Below are 23620 nucleotides of genomic sequence, written 5' to 3'. Positions count from 1 at the left end.
CAAACATATTGACACCCACATATATAGAAACACCCCCACACAATCTGTCAGCCTGTATACCTCTAACCTTAAACAGCCTTAATTTTGTCTGTGCTAAACCCACAGCTACAAAATACATTCTCTTTATTCTTCTACTTAATTTTCATCCTGGGACAAAAGTGTCAAGGCAATGTGACTTTATACTTCGAGGGGGAAAAAAGTCCAAGAAATTTTAAGACATGGTTATTTTGATCCTATAAGCTTGATCTCTTGTTATTAACTTCCCATTCACTTCATATTGTTCCAGTAATGCACTGTTCTCATGAAATGCAAAATGTAAATTAAGTTTCCATTCAGAACTTCTGGCATTCCACAGGAACCTAGTTTTTGTGCAGTTATTTTGATTTTGCAATGTGCCACAAAGTAGAATATACTAAAATTTCTCCTTTACCATGTTATACATTTAGAATTTCAGAAGTCAAGTGTTTCATGTTCAAATGTCTACATTACAGGCTAAAAGGAAACTATTCTTCAGACTAAGAGCATAGTGCAACTGCCAGATGACTTTCTGTATGCATTCTCCCTTTTTCTGTAAGAGAACCCCCAAATTTTAGTTGGGCTCATTGCCACCCCAAATTAAGACTGTTTCCCAGCTCCTTTGCAGTAGTGTGTTGACATATGACTAAGTTCTGGCTGATGAGATGTGAGTGGAAGTGACAAGTGCAATTTCAAGCTGTACTTTAAAAGGTTGGGACATCCTCTCCCCTTCCCCCTTTCAAAATAGCTGCATGAAAAGTAGGTTCCTGGAAAGCAGGCCTGGTGGCAGCCATCTTGAATTGTGTGAACACAGGCAATTCCTGAAGAACAGAAACCCTAAGGATGAGGGGAAAACAGGATAGAAGGAGTCTGGGATTCTGACATCTTCTCAGGGCACAGCTGTTTGAGATTCTGGATTTTTATGTGGAGTAGAAAAAACATCATATCTTTTTAAAGCCTCTGCTAGCTTGCATCCCTGTTATAGATAGCTTCCTCTAATGTTCTTAATAATTCAAAGGTAACAGAAACTGATGAATGAAAACAATGCATGCCTAAATGGCCCCAACTTACAGTATAAACATTATTTCACATCTCAGTCATAGTTCTTTTACTCAGAGCTCCTGTAAACGGTGTCGCCTGTGTGCACATACACTTTAGTAGAGAACACACACACACACACACACACACACGACTCACAGTCAAGAGAGCTGGTTCTAGTCCTAGTTCTTCCTACTTACTATGTGATTTTAGGAGAGTTACATACTCTCTGAGTCTCACTTTCCTCCTCTGCAAAGTGGAGCTAACCCCTTCTTTGATGTTGGCCTCTTAGGACTATTGTGAAGTCTGAAGAGAGATGATTATCTGTGTAAGCACTTACAGGCAAGGTGGTTATTAAAATATTCCAAACAAAAATCCCCCTTTATGCAAGGTGGCTCATATCAACACCTAGTGCCTGGACATACTTTCCTAGTGAATAAAGGGCCAACAGTCACTGTTTTTTACTAAAATGATTAGAGATCAGTGTTACGGTCTTAGGAGCAGACCACTTCCTGGGGCTGGTCTTTCATTTAATTCAATACCCCAAGCCCCAATGCTTCAACCAGCAACAGGTCATTGATTAGAAAGCCAAAGGGTTTAGACCAAACAGTACAAACCCAATGCCACATATAGAAAGGAAGCCCAGATACTGTGTACCAATAAAATATGGTATACACATCATGCACTAAAATATGCTGGGCTTTTCCTACTGGAGATATAGACAGCAGAATCAAACTGTAATGAGATGTCTATAGTGTCCTTCCTTACAGAGGTATATGTAGAGTAGATAACTAAGTGTGAGAGAAAGACACAAAATGTTATACACAAAACTAGACAATAAATGTATCTTTTAAGAGAAAGTACCTTGAATGGACATCCTGAGCCAAGAGCGTGGCCCCATTCAGCTATCTACAATTAATGATAGTGTTTTACAAATCTTGGGGCAATATATAGCGAGCTCTCCATATGTTCCAGGCACTACAGGAAACTAAAGGCTTTTATATATATTCTTTTCTTTAATCCTCTCAACAGCCCTGTGAGACACATTCTCCCCACACTACAGATGAGAAAACTGAGGTCAGGGAAATAAAGCCACTCACCAAGTTCTCCACCTTGTAAGTGGTACAGTCAAGATTTAAACTCAGGCAGCTTATCTTCAGTCCACAGGCTTAACCACTACCTCACTCTGACTCTTACTGAAATGCCAGCAATTAAAATAGAATAAATGTTTACATTCCCTTTGGAAATATTTTCTGATAAAGCAAATCTTTCAACTGGAAAGAATGTCAGAAATATTTAGATGCACCCATATAATAGCTGTTTTAACTTTTTTTTAAATAAATTTATTTTTTATTGGTGTTCAATTTACCAACATACAGAATAACACCCAGTGCTCATCCCGTCAAGTGCCCCCTCAGTGCCCGTCACCCATTCACCCCCACCCCCCCGCCCTCCTCCCCTTCCACCACCCCTAGTTCGTTTCCCAGAGTTAGGAGTCTTTATGTTCTGTCTCCCTTTCTGATATTTCCCACACATTTTTTCTCCCTTCCCTTATATTCCCTTTCACTATTAAATCTTTCGCCTTTTACAGTTTTAACTTTTTAAAAGTGAATAAGTAATCTACTGAGACGAAAGCCAGGGGTGTGAACTACAACTCACACCCACTCCCCCAGGCCCATCTTCAGCTCACAGAGCAGTGCTGCTCACTACAGGACCTCTATGTGGGATAGGCAGGCTATTTTCCCTCAGAAGAGAATATAACATAGCAGCTTTACCAGTGTTTTCTCCATTTAAATCCCTTTACTTTCTCAAAAAACATCTGTTCAGCCTGACTTAGCCCTAGATAAACCAAAAATGGAAACCCCCCAAGGGCAATAGCAAAGCAAGGGCTTCATTCTTAACCCATACTTCTGACTGCCTGAGATCCCTGCAGAACAGACATGTAAAATGAAGTCAGCCCACTGTTGGGCTATTTCCTCCAACTCTTTAGCAGGGGTGAGTTTCTCAACCCCTCTTCCATATCCTCTCCCACACCAAGCCCAGATGGGACAGAAGTCACATCGTGGCTGGAGAATCAAACAGGACCACACCACAAGGGCTTAAATATGTGTTCCAGGAGTGCCTAGGTGGCTCAGTTAAGCATCCAACTCTTAATTTCAGCTTAGGTCATGATCTCAGGGTCATGAAACTGAGCCCCACATTGGGCCCTGTGCTGGGAGTGGAGCCTGCATGGGATTCTCTCTCTCTCTCTCTCCCTCTACCCCACCTCCATGCTGCTTATACATGCATGCTCACTCTCTTTCTTTCTCTTAAAAAAAAAAGATGTGCATGGTCCAATGTGGTGGCTACCAGCTGCATGTACCTCCTGAGCACTTGAAATGTGAACAATCTGAATTGACATGTGCTTTAAATGTAAAATAAACACTGAACTTCAAAGACTTAGTCTGGAAAGTAGGATGTAAAATTGCTCATTAACGATTGTTTATATTGATTTCATGTTGAAATGATAAGTTTGGATATACTGAGTTAAAGTCTAGTATTAATTCATCAGTACACCAATTAATAAGTAAATTAATGAATAAACTAATGAAAATAAAACTGTCAGAAAACGTATATGTAAGTATACACATGGCTTGCATTATCTATTTCTATTGGACACTGATCTTATAGGCCACATTTAAGAATTTGGACTCTATCCTAAGAACAATGGTGGCTGTTGTGAACTTTTAAGCAGAGGCATAACACGATCAGATGTGAATTCTCAAAATATCACTCTAGGTACAAAATAGAGAATGGGCTGCAGAGGGAAATGAGCGGATGTGGGAGGACCCTTGAGAAGGCTCTACACAGACTGGCAGACAGAAGACAGTGGCTGAAACACGGATGGCATTGTCCCTCGCAGCAGAGACGCAGAAAAGTGGACAAATACAAACCATACTTTGAAAGTAGTGCCAATAAGATATGGGTATTGACTGAATAAGAGGGGAAGGAAAGGGTATGTGTCAGGGATGTGTCCCGGGGTTCTGCTATGAAGACTGGGTGGTCATTCGGCTTCCATAGGCTGGCAAGTGCCCATCTGGTAAAAATGGCCCATCCAGTTCTCCTGGACTGGCAGTAGGCTGTCTGCATGAAGTTTCCCTGCAAGGGCACGAGTCATGGATGCTCCAGCGTACCCGGGAACTAACACATACTGTTCCACAGTGCATTCCTTCTGAGGAGCCCCCAGAACAAGTAACTCAAGATTCTGCCAAGACTAAAACACTTTGGAAAGCTGTCGGAAATGCTGAGGGTAATTGCCGTAAGGACCAGGAAATGAGCTGAAAGCACAACAAATGGGATGGGCGGCAGTGGAAGCAGGGTGGGGTCTGTGCTCCCGGGGCGTCTTCCTGGCTTCTTTCCTAGGAAATTCCAGAATACTGCAGGGGACCTGGCTTTGCAGGCAGACCAGACTCAGAAGTCAGGTCAGCACCTATAGCTGGGTACCCCTGGGCTCTTCCAGGTTTACAGCTTCTCCTCCCTCCTTGGGAGGATTCAGGACACGGCCACGGGTACAGCACAGGCAAGCTGCCTGATAAGTACAGGAAGTGCCCCAAACCAGGGCTGGGACCACTGGGCCTCCCTCCTTTGCTGGGGCAGCACCCTTCCACGGGTACAGCACGGGCAAGCTGCCTGATAAGTACAGGGAGTGCCCCAAACCAGGGCTGGGACCACTGGGCCTCCCTCCTTTTCTGGGGCAGCACCCTTGACACCTGCTCCCTAGAAAAGGGCCACAGGTGTGTAAGAACCTCCCAACCCTTAGCCCGCTCACCTCCCTCAGGAGAAAGCGCGACAAAGCTCGCTGAGAGCCGGGCAGGGTAGTCTGGTGTTCACGGTGCTGTGGGGACTTGGGAGGCGCCCTCCTTCCAGGGCAATCATTATCATGAATAATTAAAGTGAAGCTCTGCTTATCAAAGATGCCTCTGACACAGCAGCCACTCTGTTGTTGTTGTTGTTGTTTTAGGAGGCCCTTCTTTCTCAGTTAAACTGTTGCTTCTAATTTGATCATCTTCAGAGGCCTCTCTATCAATTTGGGTAAATTAGCACACTTTTCCGTATGGAGCTGGGGCCGTAAATCACAGATATGAGTGTGTGTAAAATTATATAGCATGGGCCCAGTGTAATAATAAACACATTTATATTTTATAACTGCTGTTTTCTCCACATTCGAGCTGTCTCAGTGCCTGGGCTCCAGGGGCTCGCAAGCTCTCACCACCCGCCCTGGGCACCAGAGTCGCACTTTGCGTAGTTTTCTGCACGATCTGCCAAATGCCAGCCGCTCCTCTTTGTGCTGCGGCGGCGGGCAGGAGATCACACCCGCTCAGGGCACTCTGTGCGGCGCAGCAGAGACACAAATGAGCAGGTGACCTTTCAAACCGTGTCAAAATGGGGCCCTTGACCCAGAGACCTCAAAACTTCAGTGGCTTCACTGTCTAAATCAGCCAGCTGAAAAGACCTATGTTTGCACAATGTGATTGTGTTTACACAAAGATTTAACGCCTCAATAGAGCAAAAGCTGTTCAGTTAATTTTAATTATTGCTTTATTCTTCCCACAACAGAGTAAAAAAAAAATGGTTAACAGTGAGCTGGTGGTAATTGATCCCATAAGCTTTGTGCCTAGGGTCTTTCCAGCTCGAGCAATGACAATAGTGGGAAGGAAGTATGAAAGGTTTCCTTAGCTGAAAAGATTCTTTCCAGTCCCTGCCTCTGCTTATTAAACATTCTTTGTGGAGAAGATGGACACCAAAGAAGACCACAGAAAAACGTGGAGACCTGAGCACGGTGACAGGAAGTCACGCGGGTGGGTTAGCACGCCTTCTACACGCCCAGCAGCAAACCAGGCAAGCAAAGGGCAAATATCAAATGGGGATCGGGGGCCCTGCCAACCATAACGATTTATAAAGGTTATTCCTTTGGCAGGTAAATAAATAAAAGAAGGAAGTAAATTCAAAAGCACAAAGATATACAGGAACACAGGATCAGACCAAAAAAATAAATATCTATAGGTAAACAATCTTTGAAAAATGGAGCCCACAGGGGTTAAATGTTCCTTCTACCTTCCAGGGATTTGTGTCTCAATGTTAAAACCTTTTCTTTCTGCAGATCTCTGGAAGACAATGCAAGTACCCATTGCTTGGAGTTTCCTGTAGATCCTTATGGTAGAACCAGCTATTCTTCCTTACTGAGCTGTTGTGAATATAGAGGACAGACTGCTGCACACGGAGCAGAAATCTAAACCTGAGTGAGTTTGGGGTCTTTGCCCCTTAGGGAATTTATAATTCCTGTATAGACCAAGTATTTTGCTCCATAACACATCTGATACATCCATTAATATCCTCCAAAAAGTGGGGTGAAAAAGGGATAAAGCAAGATTATCTTTAACTCCATATTTATCATACAAACTAAAATAAAAGCACGAATTGTTTGTTCACACTCCCCTACCAGAGTTCTGGTATACCGAAGACCGCAGTGGGCAACTTGTACACCATGATCCATCCATTCATAGCTTGTTCCAACTTCCCGAAGGCACCACCATTTGGATTTTCCAGTTTAGGAATAAATGAGGATGGCTAAGATGCATTCTTTTAAGGGTTCAGGGGAATTTCTGTCTACGATTTCTCTCCACAAATTTTCTACAATATGCAAACTCACTGGTACTGAGATATCACTTTCAGAACCAATACACCAATATATATATGCATCTTCAAAACCAGCTTTCTTTTTTAAAATGGAAAAAGCAACTAAGATCAGGATTTTTAAGTCTAATCAAAATAGACAGGATATAGGAAGATATGATATTCCTATACATTATATCGTTCTGTTTTCTTAGCTCTTCTAAATTTGTGTCACATTGGACAAGTAAGATAATAACACATGTGTTACTTAGCATATGTGTGAAATAAGTAGAATGGCAAATATTAGGCCATTTATTTTGCTGAACTATAATAATACGCCTCAATTCATTTATATCCTGCTGTAATTTAGGCAGGCACGCACACAGACACACACACACACACACACACACACACACACAGGCATCTAAAGGATAAACAACATAAGGTAGGCTCCACAGCTCAGCACAGAAACCTGTAAAAGATTATCCTCTGAAAAAAAAAAAAGATTATCCTCTGAGTCTACTTCCTCATCTATAAAATGGGAGCAATGAGAATATTTATCCCACAGGTGAGTGACGGTGAAATGACACGAGGTATGTGAAAGCACTTGGTAAACTGTAAAGATTAATACAAGTGATAGTATTGCGCCTATTTACTTGGACAAAGCAGTAATATGGAGGTAGCCATTCCCAGGTTTAGTACCCAATTGCCTTCTCATTTCCAAAGCCAATCTGAGTAGGAATGCCTCAGCCTACCCCTTCTTTAGCCCATCTGCTCTGGGGAGTGGTCTAAATAACCACTGCCTCTTCAGGTCATCAAGCTAAATATTCCTAATTCCCTATTGGGCCTAAAACTAAGGTCTGATAACAACTGTGATCCAAAACATGGCACTTACCATGACCCCAGGAGGGCAGCTCACTAATCGCAATCCCTCCAAGAGGCAAGGGATAAACTAATCTGTGTGAAAGACACAGATGTCACGTACTCCCTACAGCCACATTCACATGTGTGAGAGGAATCATGTCAGCAGTATTATCTCCAAACAGCAAGGACAATGCCATACAATTATAATAGCATATTGTCCATTGTATCTGGGGATGACACGTCTGACAATGTTATTTTCTATGCATGTGAATGTAGCTGAGAGGGCCAATGCATAATTCACATCTCCTGACAAAATGTAAGCATAAAGTATGTGTCCATTAGATAATGCCATTTAAATCTCTTCACTTTCGATGACACCTTTCTCCCTGAGAACTCAAAATGCTTTACAGTACTTTCCACATGGTGTTGGTGGGAACCGGAATCGTGAATGATAGCAAAGGCACTGCAGTGGCACATACAAATGCAGCAGCACAGTTTTCCTAATAAAAGTTCTCTTTTCTGAATAAAAACACTTACTTCTGCTCTAACAATCAACCTTCTTTTTGACCACAAGGCAAAAACCATTGTAATTCAGTCAGGTTGCTGTACAGCAGAGGATAGGTAGAGGATGATCGTTAGTGCCCAGTCGGCTGAGCCCACTTGGCGAAAGCCTCCCTCCCACACACCAGGCTGGCAGCTCATGTGATTCAAATCCCTGCCTCAGCAAAATCTCAAATTATTACAGGTCAGGAGCCTTCAGCAAGGAGGGTGGGGTGGGGGTGAGGGGGATGTCGCTTGCAAAGAGTTCCAATCACAAATGTGACATCTAGAAAGCTAAGCATCTGACAGGTGGAGAGATTTCCCTCATGGTCATAAGAGGGGAAACCAGCACATCTAAGTCCTGACAAAATAATAAATTATACAATATTTATACTTAGTCAACATCTAAAAGATCATAAAAGGGAACCAAGACCTGGTGGGCGGTCTCAAAAGGATGAGGAAATATTTTGCAAGTGCTGCAGAGTAACACAAAGAGAAGAAGCAAAGGCCAGCTAAGGTTGTGCGAAGCTAGGGTTTCTCAACCTTGGCACCACTGACATTCAGGGTGCAAGGATTCTTTGTGGCAGGGTCTGTCCCGTGCACTGCAGGATATTCAGCAGCATCCCTGACCTCCATTTACCAGATGCCAGTAGCAATACCCCCTCCAAGATGGACAACCAAAACTGTCTCCAGACATTGCCAAACATCCCCTGAGGGGCAAAATCAGCCCAAGTTGAGAATTGCTGCATTAGGCAACTAATGATCTCACATTGGGGAGAATGGCTGGGCTAAAAGGTTTGCTCTCACATATAATGGCCTCTTTAGCCATGGAGAGGAGGCCTCAGGACCCCCCCCCCCCCAAACAGTCATGCGACTTTCATGTTCCTCCTGGAACCTCATTAGCCTCACAAGTTCTTCAAGGGTCAGGGAAGGCCCGCTGGAGTGGATCAGCTCCCGTGGTGAGCAGGGAGCCATGTGAGGTTGTGGGCACAGGGTGTCCAGCTGGAGGGCTGAGGACGGACTCCAGCACCACTCCTCCAGCACAGGGTAGCATCTGCCCCATAGAAGGGACACCTGCTCCTGATTCACACAAAGGCATGATATGGGTTAGCAGCAGCCCTGCTGGGCAGACAGTGGCCATCAGATTCCTCTTTTCTAGGCTTATCAACTGATTTACCTTATAGAAGAGGTAGCAGTGCTATGTGGAGATGAGAATTAGCAAAGCAGGTGACTGAGGAGAATCGAGAGGTTGAAGCAGCTAGGGGGAATACTTCCTTTTCTCAACCCCCAAAGCATGCCTGCTGTCCCAAGACTGCTTTCATCCAAAGAACAAAGATCACCCACCCAGAAGAGCACGAAGAGAGGAAGCTCAGAAGTGAGAACTGGTGTTCATTCAAGGCTGGGGCTACCCATGACTAACTACTTCGGCCTTTGAAAACCCCTGTTTCTTGGGTCTTACCAGAGCCACAGTGTAGATACATAACCACACCCAATGGATGGGTGAAGAGTGGTGGAAAAGACAAACACCAGGACTCCTTGGCCTTTTCACTTCAGATCCTGCTTCAGTTGGCTAGGAATGATCCATAACATACATGGAAAGTTGTTACTCTAACAATCTGTCATCAACAAAGACTAAACACTCAAACAACCAAAACCACTCCCCCCCGAGGTCAGAGTATAAAACCTGTCAAGCAATGGAGGAATGTCTGACATCTGATGGCTCCCATAATCAAATGGCTGAGTCCTTTAATGGGAAAATACTTCTGAGTGATTAATAACTGGTAGCAGAAATAGTATTTTGTCTGCTCTGTTGTCATCCTCTGAGGATCAGATTTTCTTTTGCAATATGAATGCTATCACTGGTTAGCTGGTGGAAGGTCTATGGAACATTACAAAATTCTCTCTATCATCCTAGCCTACTTTGAGGTCTTCTACACCTATTTTAAGGATGCTCTAAGCAGAAATGATTCCACAGAGCCTGATCCCATCTGATAGTGGCAGGGCTTGTTGCTCTGAATAGAACTCTTCCTGCTTCATTTTCGAAAGGGGGTTGTAGATCTCATTAGTATGGAGAACCAGTACGGGCCATCAGTGTCAAGTAAGAGTTGCCTTTGCTAACTATTTCTGAGCACAGTCATACAACGTGCTCCGGGTTTTCTGAATAAAATAGTTCCTCTGCAGGGCAATGAAGTTGCCTCTTCAAGGGGCCTCAATTTGCATACCCCTTCTCAACCATTTAAAGTGAAACCTCCATGAAGCATCACTTCACTTCTGAAGAATCTTCCTCCCCACACTTCCAGTGAGAAATGGAAAACGTCTACTTCAATAGGAGACACAACAGATAGAAAGTAATTACACTTTTTTAAAATCGCAAAACTGATTTTAGGTTTATCTTGCACCACATTTGATCATTTGCTATATAAGGTGTGCAAAACATCCATCCATCTCTTCTGTGTAAAGCAATGTGCCACCAAAAAGCATTTGAGACATGTGCTGGGCATATCAGAGAAATGAAATCCATAATGAAAAGTCACGGGACTAGAAGTCTCCGTTTACTCCTTCTTTAATGAATAAAACAGTTGGGAAAACCCAATAATTGCTTTTAGTCCATTTTATTTCTTACTTTACACTCTGTATGATTTCAAGAAGAATGGCTACAAAAGAATTTGGTCCATTTAAGAGATAAAGTGGCACTACCTTTAAGATGCTAAAGATGCCGCTTTGTTATTAAGTTAGTAATTTCAATGTTTGTGAAAATACTATTAGCGCCCCTATCAAACATAAATGTGTAGCAATTTGCCAGTTCTTTCTTAAGAAGACTAAATCCATCATTTAAGTAGTCTTCAAATGTCTTGTTTCTTTTAAGTTATATTCAAAAGGTATGCAGAGAAAAGAAAGACTCCAAGATTCGAATGTGTTTTCATAGCTAAAGGATTTAGTTGAGAAAGCAGGGTGAGGGGACGCAGGTGCCAGACATTGTGTAGAATTTGCACTTATGCTCCATTAATTGCCAGCATATCTTCCTTTTCCTTTTTCCTCCCCTCCCCCCTTTAAATCCCTTTGGAAAACAGCAGAGCAGCAGGCCCAGACTGGTACCCAGCAGCAACACCAGGAGCAGAAGTAGCCAATTAGCCTCCAGAATACAAAGAAGGGGGAAAAAAATTGATGCAGTTACCTAGCAACCAGAAAGAGCAGAAACAGCTGTGTAGCAGGCCCAGGCTGGTACCCAGGCAGAAACAGGATAGCCAATTAGCACACTGTATTTAATGCTGATGTGGTTTCCTAGTAACAGGCTGTACAAGTCTGTCTGTTGCGTTTTCTCCCTCCCTTCCTCACATTTTCCTCAATCATGCACAGTATTACTATTTGCCCTAATTACTGTTTCTCCACTGCTTCGAGCGGCCATTATTTTGTCCCCAGAGAAATTGGAAGAACTCAGAAAAAAATCTTCCATAATGACAGTATTTAGTTTCAAATTTAGATTAGCTGTAAGCCTTGAGACACTAAACAACAACAACAACAAAGAATGAAAAAAACAAAAAAGCCAGCAAATCGCCTTCTGCCTAAATTTGTAAATAGCCTGTGGTACCTTTTCTATATGCTAATATTTACATGTGGGTGAAGCAAAAAATATTTAATAATGCATACAGTCATTTCACCATATGCTACATTTCAGAAGAGGATGAATCCTCTGTGTACTTGAATTTATTCATATTGATTTTCTGACACTCTCTCCTGAATGCTAGGAACATAAAATGTCTTATTACCTATATCAGAGAAGGGAGATGTATCTTTTGTTGTTCTTTTTAAAATACCAATACTGGCTTCAACAAGCTCGTGACCAATTGAGAATTCAGTATGATCATTATTTCCTTTCTACGGCAGAACCTGAGTATAAGGAAAGAGTGCATGTGCCCCACAGTAAGGGGATTCAAACACAGTAAGTTCATAATCCCAGGAATGAATTCCAGTGAGATGACATTAAACCACATAAACACAACCAATGAAGACAGAAAACTTTTAAAAATGACTCCTGCACAGCTATTCTCAGATATTCCTCCTGCATCTTGCTCCTCTCGGATACTAGAATATGTACCCTTCAAGCCTTTTTGTGGGTTCTGTTCATCAGGGCAGAGATTATATAATTCTACATTTTTTAGGGCATCCATTAAACTCCTAGAAGTTCTCTCACTAAACAGTGCCTTCAACTGGGGAACAATTTATAGTCCTTCTCACAGAATTTCCCTGATATGAAAATAGCAAGGGCTCCACAGGAAGACATCATATACCATAACACACTTAGCTGGGTAACAATCTACCATGAAGGGAGAAGACTTTCTCAGATGAAGATGGTTTCTGGCTTCCTTCCCCAAAACAAAAGGATTGATGGCTTCTACCAACTTCAGCTAACCTAAGCGAAACAGTTGAAAGCTATTCTATCCCAACAAAGTTGGAATTCTAAAAAGTTGTACTTTGCCCGAAAACAATATGTGTACCACTGTTTTACATTACTGAATTCCATACATTCAATGTCAATTATAGTAACGAAAAGGTGCATTCTGACGGCAGAAACAACAAAAGAAGCCTGACTGTATATTTTATGAAACTGGGTGAGTGGTTTACAATATCAAATGAGTTTTAAATTATAAATGCATTTTATTTTGCAAACAAAATAAAAGGGGTCTAACCTGAATGCAGGTAACTTCTGAAGGGAAGTCAGGAAAAGATACAGGGTCCAAAATAAAAAGCAGGGACCAGAGGGGAATGAGCCAACTAGGACTAGTTTAGGACAAGGCTAGACCTAGGCTCTGTAAGGAACTAGTAATGGGGTGCCCTGGTCTTCCATCCCTAAAAGCTTAGGGATGTCCAGTCCTGGGACAGTCCCTGACTCTCCTACCTCAATCAGCACAGATGGTGAAGGAGAAGGAAAGGTGAACAGAAATATGGGACAAACCATGAAAAGCTTATTCTCACTGCAGACGCTCTTAAATAATTTAAGTGGGCTGACCTCCATTATATAAGCTAGTCAGATTCTAACATTGGCAACTACACATGGAGATACTGCAGGAAGGGGGAATAACTCTGCCATTGGTTCGCCAAATAACCAGGACAATAAAAAGTCACTAATTTTTTATTACTTTGAACAGCCTTGATTCTACTAATATTTAGCTTAAGAACTAATGTACAACTTTTGAAAGTGGTTGAAAAGAAGTTCCTCTTAGAAAAATGTATAGAAAATCCAGTAGCAGAACAGGAGAGGGGAGGGAGTGAAGGTGGGAAATGTTGCCCCAGCTTCCAACATACCCCCATCTTGCCTCCCTACTTGCTTGAATATGCCTAAAATTCCACTAACAGCCACCCATAATTCAATATAAAAAATAATAACAATAAGAAATTTCATTCTGATGCAAAAAAAGATAATAAAGGAAGGCTTCAAAGGCAGGAAGTGACCCAGTGTAGGCGAGCATCAGGTGTAAGGTTCTTAGGTGGGGCATGAAGAAGGAACTGAGATTTTGGGAAACAGGTTGCTCAGGGCCATCCAGTTCACCTTCCTCAGGGTGGGGACAAATAGACATTGCCTGGTTGGAAAGAGCAAGGCTCTCATCTTTTAATACCTGAGTCACCTAGCAGAGCTTTGAGTCCCACACCATAGATGCCCACAGTAGGCTGGGTTCCCAAAGAGTCCTATTTGCTTATTGGAACTGGCTTCCTTACATGAAATGCTTGTGCTTTCTTGATTCATTTTTGAGGTTTCAACTATAATTTCTACTAAACTCAAGCTGGATATTTTTCAAAGAAAATCATTTTACAAATATATTTCCATCTCTCCTAATATTTTAACTAACCTTTTAAAAAGGATGATTCCAAAGTTTTTTTTAAAAAAGTTTTGCTTTGTTTTGTTTTTATTAAACACAACTTTCTTAAACTCCTTTTTTGTCTGACTCAAACAGAATCACTCCATTATTGTTTTAACTTCAGGAGACACATGATGTAAGTATTGTCTACTCCCAACTAATTCCTATAAGATCACTTAGCCTGTACTCTTTTCAAAGCTCCACTTAATTGCCCCAAACTTCCCAGCGTAAAGTGTACAGGATAACCATGATCATCACAGTCTTAACATGCTTATTATAATAGAAACAGCTTCTGTACATTATCTATTTATTAGAGAGAACAGTTTTTTTCTTAAGTTCACACTTGGCCTTTCCAATGTCTCTCCTTCATTTGCGCAAACGACTCATGACCTTCTTTTTCTCTTCTCCATCAAACAGAGCTGGCCTAACCTTTAAATCTTAGAATTTATAAAATTCTATTACTTCCACAGACTTTTCTGAAATGAGATTCCTCTTTTCTCTTCCCTCATTCCAACCTCTCACCCCCAATCCATGTTCTTTTCTCTTTTGAGATCAGGTTCCAAATATAGCAACTTCATAAAACCATTTTCAGGTTTTTGCATCAAAAAGCAGGGCCCTCCGAGATAGGGGGAAGGAAAGTGTGTAGTATAATGGGTGTTCAAGAAATATGTTTATGATGAAATGCTTATTAATTTCATTCTTTTTTTTCTTCTCCTTCCATTCTTATTTTAACATGCTTATTTACTTCATGACTACCAATTATCCATTAAAAGGACATCTGGAATAGGCATCCCATGAAGCCTACATTTATTACCATATTCTAATAATAAAATAAATGTGCTTGCTGTGTATATGCTGAGTTTATGCCATTCCATCCAATATATGTTTACTGAAATTTATCTTCATAAACGTTAAGAGCTAACATATTGCTAAATTATCATGTGGTGAAGCTCTAAGAATTTCTTGAATCATAAAATTCTCCCATCAATTGTTTTCCATCATCTCATTCACACCCGTTCTTTTCAAACTCTTTCTCTTAAGCTCTTGAATATGCTAAACCAAACTATTACACCCTTCTATTAAACTCTCTCCACCTTGTGAACTGAACAGTTAACCCTTATTCTAGTTTCCATCCCATAATAGGGCTTTAATGAGTTTCTGCCTCAACACATGGATAAACTTCATTAGCAGCCATGTGTCTCAGCATATTAAAGGCCCTTTAATGCCTTAAAATTGCCCTATTTCAGTTGCTATTGTATAAATCCAAAGAATTCTTATCTATGGGGCTGAGGAGGTTGAAAGTGGTCGATGGGCCCCCTACAGTTCCAGACTGAGGTATTTAATTTTATCCTGCTGATATGCCTGACCTTGAATTAGGGCTTCTATTTAGATAAATTAGTGTATTATCACATGGGCATCATTTGAAACGATGAATAGCACGAATAAACACTCTGTCCAAAAAGAGAAAGGCAACTTTTTTTGAATTGTCCTCACTGCTTTTGACTTCTGCTAGGTGCTCCGACTCTCATTCAGTGCTCTGTCTCCCTCTGCACTCTTTCTTGGAAAGACTATGCCTTTCCCAGGTCCTGCTTACTCAGTGGTGCAGCGCCTGACATCTAGGGGCACTGATGACCCATTCAGGAAGTGACTAATAGAACAAACAAAATGAAGAAGATGATGATCTATTGAATAGGATGCAAACCCAAGGGACAGGAGGCCTGGGTCAAATTTTAATTCTGCCAACAGCAGGTCATACAACCTGGGCTAAAGCATTTCTACACTGCTGATTCTCAGTTTCCCCCATACGTTATCATGCTTGCCCTAATTTCATAGAAATGGAGCATTAGCGTTTGTCATTTTAATGAGAGAATTGGGGACTGTTACAAGAAAGTCTCGCTTTAATCCTAAGGTTAAAAAAATGGTTTAATAGTAATGACCATAATAACAGTAACTATAATGGTAACAATAATGGGCCTAGGAACGGAAGACCATTCCTTTGTAATTTCCTTGTTCTGGTTCTTAGTCACTTGATGAGGCAGTATGTTTAAGGACCTTCCCAACTTTATTCTATTTAGAAGACACTCAGAGTAGTTTTCATTGTCAATTTGTATTTAAACTATGTTTCTCATTTCCTCTTAATAATGAGTTATTAAGAAAAATATCTACTTGATTTCTTTTCTCATTGTTCATCAGCACAGAAGTTAAGAGCTTGGACTTGAGCAATACTATTTGGTTTGAATCCTGGCCCAGCCTCCTCGGAGCTGTGTGACATTGGGCAAGTCACTTGACCTCTCTGGGCCTCATTCCTTCACCTATAAAATAAGAATAGTACCTACGTCATTAGATTAACACAAGGATTAAAAAGGTTAATATTTGTAAAAGACTTAGAACAATGCCTGGCACACAGCAACTGCTTTCTTTGTTGAATAAATAGATGATATTTCAAATTTTAGAGAACTTTCATTATACGTATAAAATAAACACTTTTGTTTGCCTTTTAAATATGACACTCATCTTTGTTTCTGTTATTTTTAGCTTCCTTTTTATCTGAAAACAATTTCCCTAAATCCAAGTTAGACTGAAAAATGGTGCCACCTCAAGACCTGCCCCACAGCAGACATAAATTGTTAAGTAAATTGCCCAATTGTGTGATTTTTCCACCTAAAAAGCACCCATTTACATTCGTTGGTGCAAAATCCAGAATGTGCTTATCAGATAGACCCATGGATTACGTGAAAGCAACACCCGTCCATTGAAAGAGTCCTCCAAGTGGAACATGCGAGAAGATGGCCTCTTTTCCCCCTCTGTGATAAACGACCAAAGATTTCATTTCTGGCCTTTGTCCTGACTCTACCAACATGACTCACTCTCAAAAGTATAAATGTGGACACGTTTTATATGAATTTCTGCATTAGAAAAGTTTGCTCAATTAACACAAAGCACCACTTCAATCATAGGCTTTTTTTCCTTCTTAGAAATGATCAAGAAGAAATGTGGAAAACACTTCTTTCTCTTTTTGTGTAGAAACTACTAACATTTCAATAAATTCACTTTTGCTGAACATGAGCATAGTAAAGTGATTTTTTTAAAAATTGAAAGTGAAAATTTCCTTTGTATCAAAATATAAGAATTATTTAGCTGACTCCAAGAAGATAAATAAATCTGTGACCGTAATGACTGAATTATTGAACAAGAAAACTATGCTACACAAAGACCAGAAAACAGAGTGAGAGAGAAAGGTCTGTAATGGTTTGGCTGCTAAAGGACATTTTTACACACATGCCAGCACTAAGTGCTCTTCGCAATGAATAAACCATATGTCCATTTTTATATGCTTCCTTTCACTAAGATCCTGCGACTTCACAATATTCCCTTTGTCCCAGTCCCTGCCTTGTCTTGCCCCTCCCTCGGTTCCCCCATCCCTAACTTCACCTCCTTGGGCAAACAGTATTTGTGCCCTAGCTACCAACTTGAACATCTGCTACCTTAAAAAAAAAAAATCACCTCATTGCCTAACATCCTCCAGGGCAAAAAGTTTGAAGGATTCAGCATCCTCAAAAGAACAGCCACAGAAGGGGGGAAAAAAAGGCATATCTTTTCCAGCTCAGTAAATTCTATCTATATAAAGATTAAATGAATAACATTTTAAAAATTCTTCAGTGCAAGCAAATCCATGTTACCAAGAATGTATTGTCTTTCTTATGCATAGAGGGAGACCCACACATTTTATTTTATTTCATTTTTGCAACTGTGTCTCCTTTTCAACATATTACCATATAGAAAAGATATAGCATATATGACTCTAGAGAAAAGAATGCCAATATTTTCCCTCTTTTTACCCAATGGTTTTCTCATCTTCTTTTTTTTTTCTCTCTCCTCAAAACTCCCCCAACTCAAAAATAAAGAAATATTTCCACTAAATTAAAGGGAGCTCTGTGTTAAAAATAGCTTGCCCAGATCCAACCAGAGCCCATTTTTTTAAACTCCATTTCAACATTTAGTTGGCATCTCTGCCCCTCACTCACTTATATCAGCCACACCCCCAACCAGAATTCCCATCGCCATATACCTTTGCCCTCAAGCTTTTACTAGTCCATTGCTTTTATATGTTTGCACTTAATTTGATTCTATCCTTCATGCTTTTTTTCATTATTCTTAGTTCTTCCACACCACATAAATTATCACCTTTGTTTTCAGTTCCCCATGTGCCCCATTCACACCAATTCCAAATAAATACTTCTGATTCTCATCCATTTAATCCAAATTAATTCATATTCCCTCTCCCCATCCTCCATCCTCACCTCTAGGTCCCCTCCTGTTTCTCTTTCTTATAGCACCTACTTTTCCTTCCATGCTTATCATCTCTGAGGAGGGTTTCACAGGCAAAATACTTCTGGAGGATGCAAGGAGATCGCTTTCTGTATTGTCTTAGTAAAGCCAAAATCCACAGTGCTGCCACCTTCAATGAGCCAATGCCTGCACATCCAGATGCACTTTCTATAACTGGTGTCCATGAGTATCATAACCCCCACACAGAGTGAGGAAAAAGCTTTTTGCTTTCGATGGTATTTCATTTTGGTTACTGCCTTATTTCTACTTTCTATAGAGCTGTTTTTTTCACGCAGTCATCATTAATCAATATCAGCAGCAATCGTAGTAAGTACAACCAACTCCACTACGGTCTTCAATGAGCTCTTACGATCTGCCAAGTATTTTACATATATTTACACATTTAATTTTCAAAACAATCTAGGTTGAAGATAAAATTATCCCCATATTTTATAAATGACTAAGCTGAGACTCAGGGAAGATAAGTCACCTAACCAGATCACAAATCTAAGAAGCAGTAGACCCAGAACTCAGATCCTTGTCCACCTACTACAAAGCCCTCCCTCCCTCTTAACCACTCTGCAACACTGCCTTTCAATAATGTAGGGTGCCTCCTTGAGTAAATTACCCATGGGGAGGAGTCTTAACACATCAGTCCACCGTACGGCAAGTGGTTGCAGGTGCTGGGGAACATAATGAGCTCCACCTTGATAATCACTCTGAGTAGACAATGCCCAAAAAACAAAGCACTGAATAAGCACCACTCCTAAAGGGGTTTCCTTCTGACACATCTGTTGGGAAAAGGGGATAAGAAAAGAAGAAAAATGCTCTGGACTTCCCATTGAAAACAAAGAATCTCGCTTCCCCAGAGCTGTCCAGTCTTCATACAAGACAGGATGTGGCCTGTCTTCATGTCAATAATTCAGAAACGTGTCCATAATCACGACTTCCACGCCCTCAACAAAGCATTCTTGCTTCATTCCGCTTTCTCTGGTTTCCTGGGGAGAATAGGAAGTGAGTCACCATCAAAGCCTGGGAGCGCTGCAATGTCTTGTCATGACTTTCCTCAGTGACTTGAGAAAGAAAGATATATAAATAAAAAATGACCTGCAGGACAATATCATAAAGGAAAAGAAGCTGACTCGAGCAGGAAGCATTGTCTGTGGAGTAGAGCACTCAGACTCAAACTCTTGGGAAACCCTACACGGGACTCTGCAACCTGAGCCACCAGGTTCACAAGTCATGTTAGCAGACCTTCCCATGAGCCAAGAGCTACATAGGAAGTTAAATGTGGAACTGGAGGAGTACATGACGAAGTCCTGTGTAGCAAAGAAGCAGTATGTTCTCATCCTCCCTTGGGACTGACTTTGAGGTTCAAAATGGTGATTTCTTTTAGACACACAGTACACATCTTACTTCAGGAAAGTGCTTCTGTACTGCACACAGATATTTCATGCCCCTGACACTGCAGAGCACTGGATGGGAAAGCCAGTCGGTTGGAGAGATATGGACAATGAGGCCCAATGAGGTAAAGGGACACTCTCAAGGTCACAGAGCTAGTTAGTGGCACAGTGAGAACTAGAACCCGGGTCTTTCTGATTTTCCAGCCAATGAAATCTGCTCTGCACATTTCCTTGGTGGCACAGACCGAAACTCCCCACAAAGCACCAGGAAGACAAGCTGTGAGACCAAAAAGGACTCTCAGCAGCCACATCTCCTGGCTCAAATCCAATCACCCATTTCTCTCCAGTTGCACTCTCACTCTGCTATACTTTTGGAGCTTTTCCCTCTTCAGCGGTCCTGTGCAAGTGGTATGCAAAACCACACAGGCGAGACAGTAGGGACTCATTTAAAACCTGTCAATGACAGTAATGGCTCCTAGGATGCTAACACGAGGAAGAAACACCAGCCCTAAGCTTGCACCTCAGAGCACAGAACGAAGACCAGTTTCAAGGAAAATGCCAATCTCACTCTTTGCTCTGTAAGCCCCGCTCTTCCAAATCATCCCACTGCTCCAAAGATCAATATGGTGCCTGGGAATCACTGCAGAAGTCCTGAGTAAAACATACAGCCCCTGTCGGTGCCCACTCCCCTCTACCACACACATAGCAATGTAATCACTTTAGCAACTTCCCAGTAACAGGCTCATTAAAAAGCAATTCCGCCATCTCTCCATAAAGCACGCGCCAGAGAACAATGCAAAAGAGGAGATGCCAATTAATTATAGAATGATCACATCTAATGAACTCTGAAACCCTCCTGCTGTTGGTGACTTTGATGAAAAATCAGGGATGCTGGGAAAAGAGTGAATAGGGACACCCCGACTACCTTGTTTAGCCGTGGAGTCTTTCAAATGTGCCTCCTCAGACTCCAGTGTTGCTCAAAACTGCAGAGCTACGCTCCTAAAACGATGAAACGTGTCAGGGAGGTGACAAGCACGTGCAGGGTGTATGGCGGTGAGTCACGCCGCCGGAGCCCATTCAGGCGTCCTCGGAACTGTGTGATTCTGCCCTGGGGTGCTCCTTGGGCCCGAAAGGATGGCGCGGCCAGCGAGCGACACTCCGCCGCCCTGGCCCGGCCCTCCCGCCTGGCTACCACTCCAGGTGAGCACGACACCCCTCCTTGGGACACGGGAGCCCTTCCCACTGAGAGGCTAGAGGAGGAGAAGGAGAGGGAGGAGGAGAAGGAGGAGGAGAAGGAAGAGGAGGAAGAGGAGGAAGAGGAGGAGAAGCAGAAGAAACCACGTGCGGCCAACTTGTACCACTACCTGTGTGAGTCCTCTGGTGGGCCTTTAGGTGGGAGCTTTTTGTATAAACTTTCCGGCACCCGTTAAACTGACAGCGGTGAACCCTCTTCTTGTTTTCGGGGCACGCCTCGGCCCCCACCCCTCCTTGCTCACTGTCGCTCTGTCCGCTCTTAACTGTCCCAGCTGCCGCCACGGCCGCTGCTGCCGTTGCCACCCCTCCCACCTTGACTGAGCCGAGCGCAGCCTTCTTGGCCACCAGTTTCAACGTCACCGTGCCATCCACGGCTGAGAGAGTCTGTGAGGTTTTGACCAGATGGCGGCTGAGCTCAGGGGACGACGGGGGCGTTAATGAGGTCACTGCGTTGAGCTGGGCCTGGTTGACGGCTGTGTAGCTGTCTAGAGAAGAGCTGGTTGGCTGGAGGCTGAGGCAGGTCTCAGATAGCAACTTGTCCCGAGAGAGCAGAATGTCCACTGCCGAGCTCTTCTCGCAGATGGTGGCTTCCACCGGGAGCAGCAGCGGGTCCAAGCGCCGGAAGCTTTCCTCAATGCACGGGGGAGGAGAAGCATGGAGGAAACAGTCCAAGTCCTCCCCGAAGGTCTCCGAGATCCTCCTAGGCTCCGTCTGTAGGTAGCGTTCCAATTCAAGGCATGTCTGCAGAGGGGAAGGAGGGAGGGAGAGAAACAGCCATCAGAGGCGAAGAACACCATGAGGCCACATGTTGACAGGCTGAGCAGGAAGACACACAGAACGGTTTTGTGGCTGGAATCTGAACTTTTCTTGGTGGAAGGTCTGACCTTGTTATTTACTCCCCGAGTAATTTCTGAAGGGTTCATAAGGGTCAAATCATGCAAGTATAATGAAGGGGAACTAGAGGCCCAGAAGGACTATCTCGCACCATCAAGATCCCGGAGAATGTTCAATGTTAAAATGATCTCTGCCCCACAACCCAAGTCAGCAGGTAAAAGTCTCCAAGCACCCTTAGGAGTTCTCATGTAAGCAAGAAGCAAATAGAATCAGACAAAGTTTTCACACTGAAACAAGACTTCCCATAGTCGAACTCCATTTTTCAAACAGACTTGAGCAACTTGCAAAAATAAGTCAATTTTCCAACTTGCTCCGAAGATCAGATCATACCCGTCCAAACCGAGAGGTGACCTCAGTTGCAATCAACCAACAGCAAGCCTGGCCTTGCATTCGCTAACCAGCAGGAATGGGTACTGTTCTAAAGAATGCCTCTCACAAAACCTTTGCTTACAAGACAAAACTCCCATTGTTTACAGTAAGTTATTCAAAATACAATTGCTACCTATTTTGTGGCAAGGAGCCTAAGTCTGAATACAATGGTTTAGCATCTCTAACTATGTGATAAAAATAAGTTCAAACACAGCTATTTGACTTGCTAGAGATAGGACCCAATATATTTCAACATAAAGCTTTCACCTGGTAAAGAAGTAAAGAAAAAGAACTGAAAAGTTCGGAGTCACAACAAATCTTCCATGGTGCTCTTCATATGATGGTGGAAGCGCTCTTATGGCAAAAGTGAATATTTAAGTTTGTACTCGAAAAGCTCTCCTCACTTAAAAATTCTACTTTTCCAGAATCTTGTATAAAAACCATGGTGCTAACTGGCACCCTCAGCTCTATTTGCTCTGGCTTCGAGACTTTAACAAAGAAACACTAATGGCAAAGAAACATTACTGGCAAATTTTAAGTGAGACGAGGTCCTAATTTATTGCTCTGTAGAGGCATCTTTGATTTTCACCAATGTTTGGATCTTAGGCTTTTATTCTGTTAAGAATATATTTTAATGATACACCTAGTTGTGTTGTATCTATTAAGGATTTTATTTTGGTGACACTTCAAAATATTGTTTTTGTTTTTGTTTTTCTTTCCTATCCTATTCATTCTCCCATAAATTTCTAATAGAGATGCACTATTGGTAGGGTTTACATTTTCCCTGATATAGAATCATAGAACCATGAGCTCTTTGTCTAGATTTTAGGTAGATTGTGCTTCTCTAATATGTGCATATGTCAGCATTTTACCTGTTTTTCTTAGACTGCATGAAATAGCTATGCCATGCTCACTATTTTGACAAGGTTCTAGCTGCCTACCTAGGGTTAGTATTTAATCCATTGATGGTCACTGCCTTTGGGATTCTCTGTCAGCCTGTCCTTCATGGCTGCCAAACATCATCTGTATCCTTAAGACACCTAGGGCCCAACTCCTCCTACCCTGCTTGTCTCACTCCATTCCTACTCTCTGAGTAACTCAAATTCTACCTCCAAAGTTTTCTTTTCTATTTGCTGAAGTATCCAATACCAACTTATGTACTTTAACCTTCAAAATCTTTAAATTATTGTTTATATTCTCCCACTGGTTATACAGTAGTCTTGTGTCTTCTGCTTATTTTTTGTTGTTGTTGTTAGTACTGTTTTTATTGAGGCATAACTGACATATAACACTTTATTAGTTTCAAACAACATAATGATTCCATATTTGTATACATTACTAAATGAAATGATCATCACAGTTAAGTCCAAAAAATCGGTTTTTAATCAGCCTTATGGTAAAACTCTA

At 41.9% G+C, this 23620-nt stretch overlaps 1 protein-coding gene across 6 annotated transcripts in view; it reads right to left on the bottom strand.

Moving 5' to 3' along the window:
• KLF7 (KLF transcription factor 7) overlaps positions 1–23620 on the bottom strand; it is a 91692-nt gene that overhangs the window by 25798 nt on the left and 42274 nt on the right. For 4 of the 6 annotated variants that reach the window (XR_013372912.1, XM_077885046.1, XM_077885045.1 and 1 more), the window contains one exon: positions 21061–21691. Coding sequence is in view for 5 of the 6 variants with exons in the window: in XM_077885046.1 (XP_077741172.1) it covers positions 21061–21691 (631 nt within the window). In the remaining variant the exon portion in view is untranslated. Of the gene's footprint in view, positions 1–16041; positions 16277–21060; positions 21692–23620 lie in introns of those variants that run through there. The other 2 variants (XM_077885048.1, XM_077885049.1) reach the window with 2 other exon arrangements.

This window comes from Canis aureus, chromosome 36 (genome assembly GCF_053574225.1).
Source record: "Canis aureus isolate CA01 chromosome 36, VMU_Caureus_v.1.0, whole genome shotgun sequence".
NCBI classification, from domain to species: Eukaryota; Metazoa; Chordata; class Mammalia; order Carnivora; family Canidae; genus Canis; species Canis aureus.
Note: the sequence above shows the minus strand (reverse complement) of the source record. Positions and strands in the feature narration are given on the sequence as shown.